The sequence below is a fragment of the Quercus lobata genome, chromosome 6 (assembly GCF_001633185.2).
Source record: "Quercus lobata isolate SW786 chromosome 6, ValleyOak3.0 Primary Assembly, whole genome shotgun sequence".
NCBI classification, from domain to species: Eukaryota; Viridiplantae; Streptophyta; class Magnoliopsida; order Fagales; family Fagaceae; genus Quercus; species Quercus lobata.
The window spans coordinates 31,706,492-31,724,394 of NC_044909.1; the positions used below are offsets into that span (position 1 = coordinate 31,706,492).

At 34.1% G+C, this 17,903-nt stretch overlaps 1 protein-coding gene across 1 annotated transcript; it reads left to right on the plus strand.

Annotated features, from left to right (window-relative positions):
- The first annotated feature begins 217 nt into the window (after positions 1-217).
- LOC115994712 (RNA cytidine acetyltransferase 1) lies at positions 218-17,315 on the plus strand. The gene is made up of 26 exons (XM_031118944.1): positions 218-470; positions 1,150-1,241; positions 1,792-1,963; positions 2,073-2,195; positions 4,152-4,325; positions 4,616-4,726; positions 4,831-4,964; positions 5,082-5,175; positions 5,928-6,026; positions 7,030-7,166; positions 8,044-8,141; positions 8,952-9,075; positions 9,165-9,252; positions 9,338-9,437; positions 9,515-9,567; positions 11,797-11,973; positions 12,076-12,113; positions 12,870-12,963; positions 13,431-13,610; positions 13,723-13,831; positions 13,923-13,992; positions 14,069-14,216; positions 15,728-15,856; positions 16,088-16,213; positions 16,592-16,657; positions 16,771-17,315. Exons 1-26 carry the CDS (start codon positions 366-368, stop codon positions 17,023-17,025), a joined length of 3,096 nt encoding a protein of 1,031 aa, XP_030974804.1. The 5' UTR covers positions 218-365; the 3' UTR covers positions 17,026-17,315.
- The last annotated feature ends 588 nt before the right edge of the window (positions 17,316-17,903 follow it).

The following is a 17,903-nucleotide window of genomic DNA, read 5'->3' on the forward strand; positions in this document are numbered from 1 at the left end:
AACTGTTTATTTTTTATTTTTTATTTAATAACTCAGATGTGTGCTTTTGTATTAAGGCTGCATTCCCTTTACCTTCAGTGTTTGTTTGTTTTTTTTTTTTAAATAGACAATTATTATTTTTTCACCACAAAATAAGAAAAGAATAAGGGTAAAAAAAAAAAAAAAAAAGAAAGGCAAAAAAATATATTTTTAACTAAAACGACGTCGTTACATTCAACACTCCCGCCACCATCTATAACCTTAACCCCTCACATAAACCCTAGTAGGAAACAGCAAACAGAGACTAAGCATAAGCAATCTGAGAAGAAGAACCCTAACCCCAAGCAGAAGCAAAAACAAACCAGAGAGAGAGAGAGAGAGAGAGAATGAGGAAGAAAGTTGATGAGCGCATCAGAACCCTGATCGAAAATGGCGTCAAAACCCGCCATCGCTCCATCTTCGTCATCATCGGTGACAAGTCCCGCGACCAGGCACTCTCTCTCTCTCTATATATATATATATTGATTTTAGTATTATTGCCTTTTAAAAGTGGAAGATTTGTTCTTAATTGAGCTTTTTGGTTATCACTGTTTATGCTAATTTAATGTTTAGGATTCTCATTTTTGTTACAATAAGCTGAAACTGTGTTCTCTCACTATTGTAAAAAAAAAAAAAAAGTAATTTTGTTTATTAATTTCCTTTGAATTTGGTTGCTGAGATAAATTCATGAACTGAAAGCTTGTTTTGGTTGCAAAGACTGAAAATTTTTTTAATCAGAAATCAAATAATTCGTGATTGATTGCGAATTGTATCATTGTTTGTTCTTTATTGAGCTTTTTGATTATCATTGTTTGTGTTAATTTAATTTTTGGATTCTTTCTTTTTTTGTTATAATAAGCTTAGACTGTGTTCTCTCACTATTGTAAATAAGTAAAAAAAAAAAAAAAAAAAAAAATTGTTTAGTCTGTCAAGTTATAACTTCTTAGTTTTCTTTGAATTTGGTTGCTGAGAAAAATTAATGAATTACGAGTTGTTGTGGTTGCAAAGACTGAAAATTTAAATCTTGAGGATAAAGTTTGGATTTGTTTCATTTTTTATTTCTTTTAAAATTGTATCAGCAATCAAATAATGTGTGATTGATTGTGAATTGTATGTTTTGATCTTGTGCAGATTGTTAATCTCCATTACATGCTAAGCAAGGCAGTGGTTAGATCAAGACCATCTGTTTTGTGGTGCTACAAGGACAAACTTGAACTCAGCAGGTTATTTCCTTTTTTTTTGTTTTTTTTTTTTTTTTGGGTTGGTGAAAAGAAATATTACTTAATTCTATTTGGGTTTGTATCGATGTTTTTCTTACAAGACAGAATGCAATATGACACCTTGTATACCTCTATTCCGATACTCAATGTTGCTGCATGATTGGAATATGTTTATAAACCACTGTCATTAGCACGTTACCTGAGAGCGTGACATAAGAAGTGCACACTGAAAGTGACTTGTTTGCTAGAGCTTTTTTTCTGAAAATAAGCTCTCCCAAGCAAGCAGTTACTTCTTAAAGTTATGTTTGGTTGTCAGAATGGAACATTTGCTCGACCAAAATTTTAATTCCTTACTCATGTGTCCCCCGAAAATTAGTTGATCAAGTCTCAGGGGTTTAAGGAGTCCAATTTATGGATGAATCATAATTCTGTTTAATAGAAGTTCAGTCTTGTGTTTAAACTCCAAAGTGGGTTTTGCTGTTTTGTGTGCTCTATTTGGACAATTTCCTAGAGGGCCCTCCATTATATTCACTGGGTTGATTCTTTAATGCAGTCATAAGAAAAAGCGTGCAAAGCAGATAAAAAAGCTAATGCAAAGGGGGCTGCTGGATCCTGAGAAGGTGGATCCATTTTCGCTTTTTGTTGAAAGTGGGGGATTAACTTATTGCTTGTACAAGGATTCAGAAAGAATTCTTGGTAATACCTTTGGGATGTGTATACTTCAGGTAATTTTGCCCTCTGCCATGTAATTGAATTGTAGCTAAACCCTTTAACAGTTAATTATTGATGCTCTCTCTCTCTCATGTTAAATTTTACTCTTTGCACTGTTATCAGGATTTTGAAGCTTTGACACCAAATCTACTTGCAAGAACAATTGAGACAGTGGAGGGTGGTGGGTTAATTGTATTGCTGCTTCGTTCTCTGTCCTCACTGACCAATCTGTACACTATGTTCATGGTATGAATATAGGTTCTATTGGTATAATATCTTGTTTCAATTATCTTTGTCGTTTTTCATGTCTGGAATTTGCAATTGACTCCTCTCTCTATGCACACATGCTCGCACACACATGAATGTGTTTGTGTACGTATCCTTATTTGTATGCAGTTCAAAATCTGTGCTAGTAATATATGTTGTATTTGTAAATTATGATTCTTGTGTCTTTATTTCAGTCAACCTGATTGATCAGATCAGTTGCCTTATGAGTTATGGAACCCAATCTAACTAGTGGTCACTTTTTGTGATCTACATGTAGCTTGGGTTGCAGGTGACAAATAACGTTATCTCTCATTTGGACAAATTACCACAATACCACCCCTATGTTGTGTCTGAATGAAGTATGATAAATAACTATTAAATTTGTAAAATGTTTTCAAATAAGCTGCAGCTTAAGGATAAAATAATGGATCCTAATTTTTACTCTATTTGTTTGATGTCATTTTTATGGTATTGAATGTTTTATTTATCAAAGCGGTAAGAATTTCCACTTGAATTAATTTATTAGGGCCATAGAATGGATGCTATAAGGGATAATTTATCCTGATTCTATTACCATGGTGTATAGGATGAGTTATCTATTTATTTATTTATTTATGATAAGTATAGAATGAGTTTTTTATTATTTTTATTTTCTTGGTGTTTGGTTTTGTTATTTATTTATTTTATTCTGTTGGATGATCCACTTCTGTTTGTTTTAAAATTCATTAGTTTAATTTTTTACTTGATATAATTTTGCAAATATAATTCTTGCTTATCATAGAAGTTCTTTTGGAAAGATTTGTTATATCGAAGTCTGCTTTGATTTCATTAAATAAGCTGAAAGGGTGCCACCATGTACACAAGATGTGCACAACAGATACACCAAAATTAAATGTTAAAAAGTATCGATCAAGCAAAGCAGGCAAAACAACAAAAGAAAACAACCTCGAAGCATTTATCCACTCAAACAAAGTCTTAAGGAATAAAAGTTTAGGTCATGAACCAATCTTGACAAAAGCCTTGTAGTTTAATTGGTTGACACCTTCTAATGTTTCCCACGGAGACATCCAAGGTTCAAATTTTCCCTCCCCCATTATATCTATTGAATTATCAAAAAATAAAAATAAAAACCAAGTTTTTACAACCCTCAAAAGTCCAAGCATTCCTCTCCTGTCAAAGACCCCGACATGAGGCAATGAGGGATTATGCGCCAATTCTCAGCATTGCAAAACCAGCTGGACTTGCCTTTCCAACTGGTTAAAAGCTCCACAACAACTTTTGGCATAACCCAAGGAACCCCAACACATGAAAATACTATGGTGCAAAGTTTTCTAGCCACCATGCCATGGAAAAGTAGATGATTAGTAGTTTCCCCATCCCTCTTACACATGTAACACCAATCTAGCACAACTAATCTCCACTTCTGGAGGTTATCTGTAGTTAGAATTTCCCCCAAATCTGACCTTTGTTGGAAGTTAGGCTTCCACAAACTTTTCAAGGAAAGGATTGATGAGATGTTGAGTGCAACATCCTATAATAGGATTTGACTTCAAAGTCATTTTGTGAAGATAGCAACTGTGATGCATGGCATATTGTCTTACTAAATTTCATAGCTTAGTGGACATACAGGTACATCATTTAAGCTTGCTGTAGATTTTGACAACTATTTCAACAGCAGTTCCTGCCTTGGGATCTCCTCAAATTCTGGAATGATGTATTTTACATTTACTTCTCTTTTTTTAGTTTCAGGTTAACCATGACAAGGTGTTCAGCCCAATTGGCAATGATTGTCAGTGTTATGCATTAATTTTTATTTTATTTTATAAGTACAGTATTATGTATTAATGCCAATACTTATGACAACTGATTTTCATATTCCTCTGTTGTGCCTAAACTTTTACTATTAAAAAGTCACAAAACCCTTTTTGATTTCAGGATGTTCACGATAGATTTCGAACTGAATCCCATTCTGAGGCTGCTGGACGCTTTAATGAGCGTTTCTTGTTATCGCTTGCATCATGTAAAGCATGTGTGGTCATGGATGATGAACTGAATATTTTACCAATTTCGTCTCATATAAGGTCAATTACACCAGTTCCAGTTAAAGAGGTAACTTTTGGCACCTTCTACTTTGTCGCTTAGAGGAAAAATTGAAATTTTAATGATTTTTTCAGTTTTTGTGGCAGCATCCCCAATCAAAACTGCAAAACTTTTGTTTTAAAACAAAAGTTTATTCACTATATTAAAAGGGAATAACATGACTGTGTAGTTGTTTATTCACTATATTAAAAGGGAATAACATGATAATGTGTAATTATAGTAGTGGTCCATCGTAATGCACTCTGATTTCTCTGAAGCTCTTGATAACTTATTCTCTGGCTATTTATTTATTATTGAAGGACTCCGAAGGGCTTTCAGAGGCAGAAAAAGACCTGAAAAATCTCAAAGAACAACTAATTGATGATTTTCCCGTTGGTCCTTTGATAAGGAAGTGTTGTACGTTGGACCAGGTAGAGATATTTTGCTGACTTGTTATGAGTTACCAGTTTGGTTTCTTGTAATTAAATGATATAGGCAAATTTGAGTTGGTAAATACGTTCTCTTATGTGAATAGGGAAAAGCTGTGGTTACCTTTCTAGATGCAGTTTTGGACAAGACACTTCGCAGTACAGTCGCCTTGCTAGCTGCTCGTGGCCGTGGGAAATCTGCCGCACTTGGTTTAGCAATTGCTGGAGCTATTGCTGCAGGGTAGATGCTTGATCTATATCATTATATGTGCATTTAGTTTTTTATATTATATGTATAAATTTTTGTTTATTTCTTATTGACCATTGTTAGATTCTGACGAGAAACTTTTATTGATAGGTATTCTAATATCTTTGTAACTGCACCCAGTCCTGAAAACTTGAAAACCTTGTTTGAATTTGTTTGCAAGGGTTTTGATGCTCTTGAATATAAGGTATGGGTGTTATCTATCTTTAGGATAGTAATATTATTTACTATCATTAAAATGCTTTTATGAGGCTCTTGTGGTAGATAGGTAGTTGTACTTATATGTATGTATTTCTCTCAGGTTTTCTTTATCAAAATGATAATCCTGGAGTACCTTTTCTTTTGATAGGCAAGTTACACACACCCAGCGGGTCTCGAATCCATGACCTCACCCTCCACCTAGCACTTGCAAGGGGAGGAGGGGCTAGTTGAGCTAGAGCTCATTGGCATAATCCTGGAGTACTCTAACACATTGCTTGAACGTATTAGTTTTTCTAGTAAATTAACCGTGTCAATTCGCCGATTGTGACCTTGGTCAGCTAAGATACTATATGCCAGTGTGAATAAATGTTGCATCTTCAGAAAATGAAATATAGAAAACTCTTGGACAATTGATGTATAGGCACTCCTTCAGTCTGTAATGACATATCCAAATTAAGGTTCAGTTCATATTTTGTTAATTATGATTGCCTTCAGGAGTGTGGACAAATTTAGAAGTTGAATAAAAGTTTTCTAGGTGTTTTAGTTGTAGAAATTATTTACCTCCCAAGAATATGTGGCACTTGAAGTTGATTACACTTTTGAGAGATGTTCGGTTTTGAAATACACTTTGCATTCCTGAAAAGATGTTATCTCATTCACTCTTCTTTTTAGAGTTCACTGTTTATATATTGAAAATGGTATACTGATCATGAGGAACAATGTAACCCCTGTTTTCAGGAACATTTAGATTTTGATGTGGTGAAAAGTAATAATCCTGAATTCAAGAAAGCAACTGTGCGGATCAATATTTACAAGCAGCACAGACAAACAATTCAGGTTAATTGACTTTTATGGTTTTTTTTATTGTGTAATGTGACAATATCAGTTTTTACCTGCATGGGTATATTGTAGGTATTTGAAAATGGTTTTACATAATGATGATCATTATAATGTTATATGCAACAACTTATTCAAAAAATGTCATATGCAACAACTTATTCAAAAAATGTTATATGCAACATTCGGCCAGCTGCATGTGCCAATGCAATTGATCATCTTAAATAGATTGTGCTATATTTAAGCGGTAGCAGTTTCTGCCTTTTTATTTAATTTTATAATACAAGTCACAATAATCTACATTCAGAAGATGTTGGTCTTGTGCATGGGGTTTTATGAATTGTAATTCCATTCTGATGTTTATAGAGTCGTTGCCTATTCGTATGTAATTTTTTATGTTTGTAATTCTTTTGGCTTCTTTGTGTCCATTGAACATGAAGTAGTCTTTATTTAATAAACTTATTTTTACCTATTATATATATATATATATATATATATTCTACATTGAGAATAATACACAACTATAGGTTGGCTAGTTATCACTTAGGCTTGTCAAAAAAAGGTACTCTAGAATATGCATATTTGACTCAGTTTAAGGGATTGGTGCTGGCAGAACTTTAAAGGTTGGTGTAATGCATAACATTTGCACTTTAGAGGCATAAGTCTCATCCTGATAGGCATTATAAAATGTTCACATGCGTTTACATAGTGATGATGTGCTATTCATTAATTTGAGTTTCTGTTAATATTTTCTCCACTACTTTCTTGATTGCCCTTTTTATCTTCATCTTATAAGTGAAAATTCTTAGTATTCTTCTGGGATGGATGAATTTTGTGGGGATTATTCCCCTGGTAAATTATCTTGTTATTGAAAATATAGCTGGACTGCTCAAATGCTTCCTTGTTTATGCTGATATTACATTAAAGAGATTTGAAATGTTTTATAATACTCAATGCAAGTAAATGCTCATACATTTAGTTGTTTTTCTATCTGTCCTTGCAGTATATACAGCCACATGAGCATGAGAAGCTTTCTCAAGTTGAACTGCTAGTTGTTGATGAAGCAGCAGCTATTCCATTGCCAGTTGTTAAGGCATTACTTGGTCCTTATTTGGTCTTCCTTTCATCTACAGTAAATGGGTATAACTATCATACTCAATTATATATTTTAAATGGAGAAGCCATTGCTTTTGTAAAACAATGTTTATTTTTCCAATGATCTTAACTGTCCCATATTTCCTTTAATTTTGCTTAATGGGGGCATGCTGCTCCACTCCACGGTTAGAATAAAAAAAGTGCAAATCTCCCTTCTTTTCACATAGAGAGCATGGCCCAAAACCAGGAAGCAAATCTAGTGGGGGCAGGGTGTCAAGTCTCCTTGCTATTGCTGTACTTTAGACCTTACACAAGACCATCAAATTTAATGTCTAATGTCCTCTAACAGTCAATATATACACTGAGTGGCACACAGTCCTTGTCCATTTGCAATGATCTTAACTGTTACTTAATTTCCCTTAATCTATCTTAATGTAGTCTTCTAATTTATGAGGTGAAATTTAGTGCAATATGAATGCTAAAATAGTTTATTTTTGCTTTGTATTTAACCATGTAGTATGTCTGAATTGGAATGGACAGTGCGATTTCTTTTTTGATGATGTTATCTGTTTCTATGTTATTTGAATTGGAGAATTTGGAGGACCAGCTTCTAGCCTCTTTTGTAGCCACTTTGTTTGATTGTGCTTGAGCTTGGGCATTCACATCTAAGTGATTCCATCCCGGTGTTCATAGAGTCTCTTTCTTCTTGTACACAATTTTTTTGATATTCGTGTTTCTTTGTAAATTTTTTGGCTACTTCATGCCTTTTTGCATGTAGTAGTATGTTTTCAATAAAATTATTCTTATAAGAAAAATCTGTTTCTTTGTTCTTTATTCGTGCTTGATGTGCTCTCCTAATTTATGTACTGGTAGTAATTTTAATTTAAGTACTGAAATACTTTCTTTTGTAATCCATTTAAAGCTATGAAGGTACTGGTCGGTCTTTGTCACTAAAACTTCTGCAACAATTGGAAGAGCAAAGCAGGGAGTCTGCTAAGACTGTGGAGGGCTCTCTTTCTGGTATGATTATTCTTCACTTTTCTTTCAGTTCTGTTAGTCAACAATATGCATGCAAATCTCCAAGGGTGCTTCTGTAGCATGGAGAGCAGTTGGTCATTAATGTTCTGAAGTTTCTAAATACACATTTTTGTGATTTTCGAAAATCATTTGTTTTTTTCCCCTTTATTTGTTTGTATGATTCCCAAAAAAAAATAATAATAAATAAAAATGGGGTTTTGGGCATTAGTAAGTTCTCTTTGGATCTGTATGCCAAAGAGTTCAACTTGGACTGCTCAGTTTTCAAACTTGTGTTTTGCATGTACAGAATGAACTATGAGATCTTTTCTGCATTATTTTTCTTATCTCTAAATCAGACTAATCCTTTTTCTTATCCCCTGTTGTTGTAATTATCAAATAATTAAAAATCATCTAGAAGGCCCAAAGATTTCTCAACATTATAGGAATGCTAAAGGGGGAGTGCACAAAGTTCAAAATTGAGCCAATTTGCAACTCGGACTATTTGACTGACTTACTAGAACAATGACTGAACTCATTATGTCTGTATGGCACATAAGTACTTAGTTATTTCTAGATTCTTTTTGAATGAGTAATCTTAGGAAAAATATCCACATATATTGGACTTGCCCAACTTGTTTTTTGAGTTTTAAACACCACACACCTGGAAATTGTTGTTGTCTGCAATCTTTTGATGTTTGGCTTGGGGGGGGTGGGGGTGTTGGGGGCACTATAATAGTTTTTATTTCCTTTTGTTTTATTGCTCTCTATTTTTTGGTGCATTGTTGCTGAGTTCTCAAACAAGTTTGATTATAGGTCGCCTTTTTAAAAAGATAGAATTGAGCGAATCTATCAGATATGCTTCTGGGGACCCAATTGAATCCTGGCTTCATGCTTTACTTTGCTTGGATGTTACAAGTTCCATCCCTCATATTAGCAGGTTAGAGCATGCTTTTTAAGAACTCTGAAGATAAAGCCTTCTCCTTTATCTTTGTATCTTTGTAAATGTTTCTTCTTTTCTGTAACTAGGATACCCCCACCCAGTGAGTGTGATCTCTACTACGTTAATCGTGATACACTTTTTTCCTATCACAAAGAGAGTGAGTTGTTTTTGCAGGTAGTTACTTATTTCATCTATTTGAAATTTAATGTTCTAATCTCTTATCAGTATATATCTGGTATTTATATTCTTACATTGGCAGCGTATGATGGCCCTTTATGTTGCTTCTCACTACAAAAACTCTCCAAATGATTTACAATTAATGGCGGATGCTCCAGCCCACCACTTGTTTGTGTTACTTGGTATACCTGTTTTCCTTTTGACTGGTTTTACTGTATATTCCATTTGATCTGGACTTCTTCTGACTCTTGGTATTTAGGTCCTGTTGATGAGTCAAAGAATCAACTTCCTGATATTTTGTGCGTGATCCAGGTTTGTATTTATCATCAGTATTGGCACCCTAGAATAACCAGTCCTTCCTTTAATGCATTCTTGCTGCAATAATACTTTGGGTCATCATATACACTAGTTTTTGTGACATTTCCCACATACATTATTCCTGTAAAATTTATATGTCTGAGATTCCTGATAAGATAATTCAAACTTGTGGTTTTCCTCTTTTTACCACTAAATAAATATGTTTTTCATTGCCTTAATTAGCTCAAACAAGTTAATTCCCCTCCATTGCAGTACTCTTGTATCATGACCAGATTCTTATATGATCAAATGCCAATTGTTTGTAGAGTTTTAGGTTTTGATAATGAGGATATAAGAACTTTCTTTGGCTGATAGATCTATTAACATATGCTTGTGTTTTTGGCTCTTAGTTAACATATGGGGTAAGGTTGGAGTAGTCTTCAAAAAAAATTGATGGTTTCGTAAACAGCATTGTTAAAAGTGTCTGGTACACTTACAAAGGTCTCCTGAAACTCTGGTGTAATGCACAAGTGCGCTTCTAATTGAAGTGAAACCATTTTTTATTTATTTTAAATCGTAAAGTGCAATAGCTTCTACCATGTTTGGTTAGAGAATTTTTAGACAGCACTACATTAAATTTTGCCAAATAGAATTCCTTGTTTGGGTGTATCATAAGACAAAATTAGCCATAATTTGGAGGGTTGAAATTCTGTTTTTGAAATTCCACCTTAATAGGTGTTATTTCTAAAATTCATCTATACTCTTGCATTGTTCAAAGCATACCCTCTAAGTAGACAAATCCCCAACGTCTCCTTCGTTCAAAGAAACCCTCTTTAGCCAATAGCCAGAGCTTTTCTTCCATCCTCAACAAAAATTTGTTTCGTGGTGGTACTCATCCTTCTCCTGCTTTATTATCCCACCTGAAGTTGCACCCTTGACCACCCCAAGGTCTACTCCGAAGTTTTGAGTTCCAATTTCTTCACCTGGCCTCCTTTCACTGATTTTGAAGACATTTAGAACCACACGAGCAAAGAGTGGCCGAGGCAAAGCTCTCATGTTGTGCTTGTGTGGTGTTTTCCACTGTGGCAGAAATTTTGGTGTTGCTAGAGAAGCTATTGCAGTACCTGGGCATGGTGGAGCTACACTTGGTGAGGGACATCTCTATGCTGCAATCTGAGGCCCAGAAGCAACTAACAAGATTTGAATGTGAAGATCATGGAAGGGTGTAGTCAGATATAGGACTTGAAGGAGATGATATGACTATTGGGAGTGTTTACTTGGGTTATTACCCATAGAGTTTTGGGTTGACCACAAGTATCTTGATCCGATGGTGGTGAGGGAAAGATAGAGATTTCTGAATTGGATGATGAAATATAGAAAAGGAAATTTCAGATCTTTTCCGAATTTCACAGAGCTAGTCAATGCTATTTCTTTCTTCATTTATCCAAACAATAAAATTAGCAATTGATGGATTTTAAATGGTGGTTAAATTTTCTGTGTAAATGTCAATTCTTTATCTGAACACAACATTAAGAAAGAGGTTCAACATCTAATTAAATAATAAACGTTTATAATCAAAATAGTAAAATATATATTTTTAGATGAACGACAACATTTTTTCAAACAAATAAACAGAGTTACGGTTCAATAGTGTCAGCAAAAGCGAACAGCAAAATTGCAGATAACACCCAACTAGACATCACAGCAAGAATACCTCTTAACTAACAATTGTAATATGTTTACCATGAACAAAATTAGAAGAAAGCTTTTCTTAAATTTTCTTTGAAAAGGGGGGTGGAGGACGGGAGTGGCATATGATGTGAAAGGGGCCAAAGAAGAAAAAGAAGCAACTGAATAAGGAGCACAAAAAAGTGCAATTACAAAAAAAGGGCAGAGAGAGACAGAATGTGAGTGTCATGGAAGAAGAACAAAGACATGCAAAAGAATCAAGAGAGGAAAGAGAGTGGCATACCTGGTTCGTCTCCAAAGAGTAATCTGGTGGATGGCTCTAGTCCCTTCAGCTTATGTTTCTTCTTCTAGATGTTATCTCGTAGGTTTTGATATGTAGTCAGAGATATGTTTGTGTAGTATAGCACAACATAAGAATAGTGCTTTGACTACAAGCAAAAAGCTTTTAAATTTACCTTTTTATTCTTAATGAAAGACTTTCTAACTTTTGCTAAGTGTGAAAGGTTTTCTTATTGTTTGACGCTTAACATGGTAATTTTTCTATCATATCTACAGGTCTGTCTTGAGGGACAAATTTCTCGTAAATCTGCGATTAAAAGTCTTAGTGATGGTTATCAACCTTCTGGAGACCAAATACCATGGAAATTCTGTGAGCAATTCCAGGATACCGTTTTCCCTGGTCTATCAGGAGCTCGCATTGTACGCATTGCTACCCATCCAGGTGTCATGAGGGTAAGCCTTTTTATAAAACATGGGAAATTGTGTTGGTTCTTCCACATTCTTGTCTCACTGTACTTTTATATCAATATATTTATTTGTGTTTATCTATTGCAGTCTGGATATGGTTCACAAGCTGTGGAACTTTTAGCAAGGTATGTAATGTTTGAGTTCCTACCTGTGTTATTTTCCTGGAATATGTTGGAAGAGAATATGAATGATACTCATTTACTTTACATGTATAGAATGAAGTAGGAGAAAAGTTATTTCTGTAGTCCTTGATCATTTTCAGGATACTTTTCTATTAGTCATGATGCATGAGATGTTATGTATAATGTTTGTGGTTGGTCATTATGCAAGCTTCTCTTCCTACCATACTTTTGTTGCTCCAAACCTGCAAACAAAGCTGTAAGTGCCACTATGATTTAGTGTATGTGGCTTGCAAATTAAAGATCTGAGCTCGAGGATGGGTCTTGAATTGAGGAAAATTAAATGAATTGGTACATAAGGATTCCCATATTTCTTTCAAAATCTCTTATTACTTGCAAAAATAAAAAGGAATTTGGAACATGAGTTGTGTGTTCACTTTCATTGTTTGGAAGATAATGATTTTAGTATATAACTCATTGCTCAACCTGGTTCATAAAAAAAGTGATAATTCCTAATGAAGAAATACTTTTCAGGCATGATTTTTAAACTAATTGATCTGTTTACATACATGGATCTTATTATCTTTGGGAAATTCATGTTATTTTTATAATATGGGATTTCTAAAATTTTCTATGCACTTGGAGCAAGTGAAAGTGCGTCTTAATAAGATATTTTAACTGAGTGTTTGCTTTGGAACATTTTGGGACATATTTACTCTTTTAAGACTCTTAATGAAAGGCATTTGCATTAACTTTCTGCAGGTACTTTGAAGGGCAGCTTACTCCTATTTCTGAAGTGGATGTCGAAAATGTTACTGAGACTCCACATGTCAGAGTTACTGAAGCTGCAGAGAAGGTCCAATCCCATATAATTTCAATATATCTATTTCATTTAAAAAAAGTTAAAATGAGGCTTAGTTCAGAGTATTGTGTAAATGATTTCTATGTATGTGGTAATCATTAATGTTTCATATCGTTTTTTCTCCCATTAACTCATAATTGCTTGATACTAAATGGTCAATTTGAGTGACTTCAGAATTCTTCATCTTCGGTGGATCATTAGTTATTTGATTATTGTAGATGTTGAGTGGCCTTCAATTCATTATATGTGATCATACCAATTTGAATTCAAAAGTCCAAACTTAAGTGGTTCAATTTTCTTTCCCTTAGTTTCAAAGCAAAGTACTTTATGAGTCTCAAAGAATTTTCAACATAAGTTCAATAATTATTTGGCAATAATAAGTATTTAAACTAGTTATTTGGAATCATATGTTTTTCAGTACATTTTGTTATTTTCTGACTTCAATATTACCGTACTTGCAGGCTTCATTGCTAGAAGAAAATTTAAAACCTAGAACTAATCTTCCCCCTTTGCTAGTTCATGTTCGTGAAAGGAAACCTGAAAAGCTACATTTCATTGGTGTATCCTTTGGGCTTACCCTGGACCTTTTCCGCTTTTGGAGGAAACATAGATTTGCTCCATTCTACATTGGCCAGATTCCAGTTAAGATAATCTAATATTTTTTTTGGAGTGTTCCTTTCTGCTTGGATTACATGAACACTGTATTCAAATATGAAGGATTTAGTGCTAATGTGATATTTTTTGATGATATAGAGTACTGTGACTGGTGAGCATACATGTATGGTTATTAAACCTTTGAACAATGATGATATTGAAGATAGTGGATCGGATCAATGGGGCTTTTTTGGTCCATTTTACCAAGGTAGGCACTCTTTCTAAGAATCATGTACTGATGTTTATGTTTTTATTAATGTGTATTCAATTCGTAGCTTGATAATTTTTTTCATCACTAGATTTCAGGCGAAGATTTACTAGATTATTGCATCTTAGTTTTCGTGAAATGGAGTATAAGCTTGCCATGAGGTTGGTATTTGCAAATTCACCCTTTTCAGATTTTTGTTCATTTTCAAATATGCTCATGCTACTCATAATTTTTCAGCATCCTGGATCCAAAGATCAATTTCATGGAGCTGGAATCTACACTTTCCACATCAAATGGATTTTTGAGTTCGTTTAAAGAATTGTTGTCACCACATGATATGAAGCGACTGGAAGCTTATACCAACAATCTTGCTGGATTTCATTTGGTAAGATCTCTAGACAATAGTTAGGAGCAACTATTATGCATTAAAGTTGTCCATTTATCTTTGCTAGTGGCTGTCTTCCAGTAATTGTTGGCAATCCCCAGTATTGCCAATCATAAACAAATGAACAATCCCTGGGATCCAACCCAATGACAATTTTCTCTCTTCCTCAATACCATTTTCTCTTCTGTGTCCTATATATAAGAGGCTTTAAAAACATGCCTCCTGAGCTTCTCTGTTCTTTCCATCTTTTCAAGCATCATTCCTCTTATTCTATTTATTTCCAAATCACCATATTCTCTGATAGTACAAAGTTTTCTTTGTTACTGATTTGAAGAATCATTCAAAGTTATCAATACCTCACCATAGTGGCTGGTATGGCCAGAATTTCTTGTACCAACTACCAATCTGGTATGCTTACCTCCCTGGATATGTATTGGTTTACATATAGGACTGTTTTGGTCTATATCGACTATTTTGGCCTGTGCCAGAAATTTGGGCTGGTAAACCCAATTCAGCCCAGTACCAACCTTGCCTTCTTCCTCTTGGCCTCCTCTTCTTCTTCAAGTTTCTTGGTTTCTCCAGCCACCCCACAACCTACGTGACAACCTTTTTTACCTTTTGTTTTCTTTAGGTCCATGTCAGATGGTTAGCTTAGTGTAAAATTTACTTGAGTTAGGTTATTTTAAAGTTTACTCTGGTTTCCCGTTCCACATGAATTTAACTTGGTAGAATGTTTTTTGGATGAAGGGTGGTAAAGAACTTGTTTGGGCTAGGGAAATGGGTTTGGATTTTTATCAGCATTTTTATAATTTCTAACTTCAAATAAATTTATTTATATGAGAATATATTTGTGTGCGTATATTAAGTTTATAGATATGTATGTATAAATATTAAAAATAGCAATAATCCTAAAATTGTACACTAGTACTTCATTTCCTTGATCAATCTGAAGCGACTACTGGTTTGGTATTGACAACATTGGAATCTTTACCTATCATATAACCATCCACATGTTTTTTAATTCAATGTGCAATAATGGTTTTACAACTCATTAGACCATTAAAGAAATCACTCATATAATTAAAAATTTGTTTCGGATAACTTATTTTGCTTAAAATATAAGTTGAATAACATGTTAGTATGAGCTTATTTCCTGTGTAAAAAATATAGATGTATCTAGAAAAGTGAAGTATCAAAAAACTGTACATAATCTACTCTCTCCACTGCCCATGTCACCACCTCCCAAGCCTCCAGTAGATTGTTCCTTGCTACACATTAATTATATGCTCTATTGGTTCTCTGTTTGTGGCATTAGTTTATCAAAATATCCAGATGGTGAAGTCTGATTTATACCATGTATATGAATGGTGGATTACTGCTTTGGCCAATTTGATAGATGAGACTTCCCTTCAGAAATTGAGACTATTGACCCATAATATTTCAAATTGTGAAAATTTTCTATGTAAACCCCTACTACTGCCTATGTTGCTAATCAGTGTTTTGTTGTACAGATTTTTGATCTTGTTCCAATTCTTGCACATCTATATTTCGAAGGGAAACTTCCAGTTACATTGTCATATGCACAGGCCTCTGTTTTGCTCTGCATTGGCTTGCAAGGCCATAGCTTTTCTTATCTTGAGGTTTGTTTCTCAACTTGGACGATGTAGTAATTTATTGAATATATGATTCTCCTAAGCATATTGTTGTGCATGAGTCTTGCCGTTCTACTCGTCTCACCTTACACACTTGATTGGATATTCAAGTAGGAGACACTCTTCTCTAATATTGCATTTTTTGACATCTTGGTTTTTTATTTATTCTTATCAGCATCTATGGATGGAGACATGTTTGCTTAAACTCTTATTTTACAGGGACAGATGAAGCTAGAAAGAGAACAGATAATGTCACTGTTTATAAAAGTTATGAAAAAGTTCTACAAATATTTGTACGGTATTTCTTCCAAAGAGATTGAGTCAACCCTGCCTCGACTAAAAGAAGTAAGTTGAGCTACTGAGGAAGTATTTCCAAGATTTAGAACATGAAAGTGCAGTTCCTGCTTTATCATCTATCTATAATTTATGTTACTAGTAAGTGTTATCTTTTAAATTCTTGTGGGTAGATGCTTCAGTTAGAAGCGTCTAAAGCATTAGGCCTAACTGGGTACCTGGATTCATGAGAATTGTCTATTTAAATTTCTATAGCTATGTTCGAAGGGAATAACTTATTAATTGTCAGTTGGTACATAAAAATTGTTTTTTTTCTTGTCTGCATCATTAGCAAGGACAGATAATCGCCACATTTCTCAGTCCATTTCTACATATTGTGTGTACTTCCATAGTGATATTGCAACTCCTGTTTGTTGGCATTGCTTTCAGATTGTGATGGAACCTCACAGTATCTCTGTGGACGAGGATCTCAAGAATGCAGCAAAGCAAGTTGAGGTATTTAAAATTTCTTTGTACATTGACCTTCTGTTTCCTCCCCATCATCTCTCTCCTTTCTCTTTCTACCCCTAATTACTGAAAGAGCTGAAACTTACTTGGTCCATTAATAGGATGAGATGAAATCCAAGATGGAGGGTTCATTGAATCCTGAGTTACTGCAACAGTATGCCATTGTGGACAGAGATGCTGATTTTGAGAATGCTTTGCAAATTGGAGGTAAAGTACCGTCGGGTGGTCTTGTTAGTGTGAAATCCGGTAGAAATAAAATTGAGAAGCATGGACATCAGAAAGAAAGTCATAAGAGTGGGAAAAAGAGAATTAAGGATGATCATGGTTCCAAATCAAACAAAAAGAAGAAATCATAACTATATTGACTCGAGAAATATCAAGATGAAAGCAGATTGTCATGGACTGCCTATGGAGGCAGCTGTAGAGGGACCCCTTTTTACTAATGATCATGAACAATTAAATCATTGCTGTACTTATCTCTTCAAGTGTAGTAGTATGTTAGCAATTTAGTATACGGTCATGCTCAACTTTGACATAGGAGCAAAGTCATAGGCCCACAAACTGTAATCTGTTTCATTTTACTTGAAAAATTTTGACATTGTAATTTACATTTTTTTTGTAATAATTATTTTTTAAGTTTTTCCGATGTTAGTTCTTTCATGATTAATTAGTTTCAATGAGACTCGTTAGCTTACGAGCGGATTTTTTTTTTTTTTGGGTATGAACTGTTCATATCAATATTATTATTATTATTATTATTATTATAAAAGCAGGAACATCATGTAGAGTGCATGAGGTCCTGCCAAGTGACGTTCTAATTTTGCATTTAGCTTTTTTTTTTTTTTTTTTTAAATATGATTTAGGTTTAGGTAATTTGGTTGAATAGTTTTTGTTTTGGGTATATAAGTAGAGAGAATATTTAGTGCGCAATAAAAAACTATATTCTATCATGGTTTAATTTTAAATCATCTATAAAATGCATGTATGCATACTTGCCCACATCATGTCATAATGGTTGCATTATCATTTAGTGGTAGAAGGTTAGAGAATTGGGCATACTTTCATTTCTCGGTATAAAATATGTGAACATAACACAAATTAGTTCATTTTCATGGTCTTGTGGACGCAAGGGGCTGTTTGCTTTTAGAAGTTGCCACCTAGTTTTTGCAATGACCTAGGAACCATATATATAGCGTCCTTTCGAGGAAGGACCTTTTGATATTACTACCAGAGA

Bases quoted from the DNA above. Each gene is read 5' to 3' on its own strand.
- LOC115994712 (XM_031118944.1), top strand. From the start codon at position 366: ATGAGGAAGAAAGTTGATGAGCGCATCAGAACCCTGATCGAAAATGGC. The intron at 1,242-1,791 runs GTTATTTCCTTT...TCTTTAATGCAG, and splicing joins GACAAACTTGAACTCAGCAG to TCATAAGAAAAAGCGTGCAA. The intron at 1,964-2,072 runs GTAATTTTGCCC...CACTGTTATCAG, and splicing joins TTGGGATGTGTATACTTCAG to GATTTTGAAGCTTTGACACC.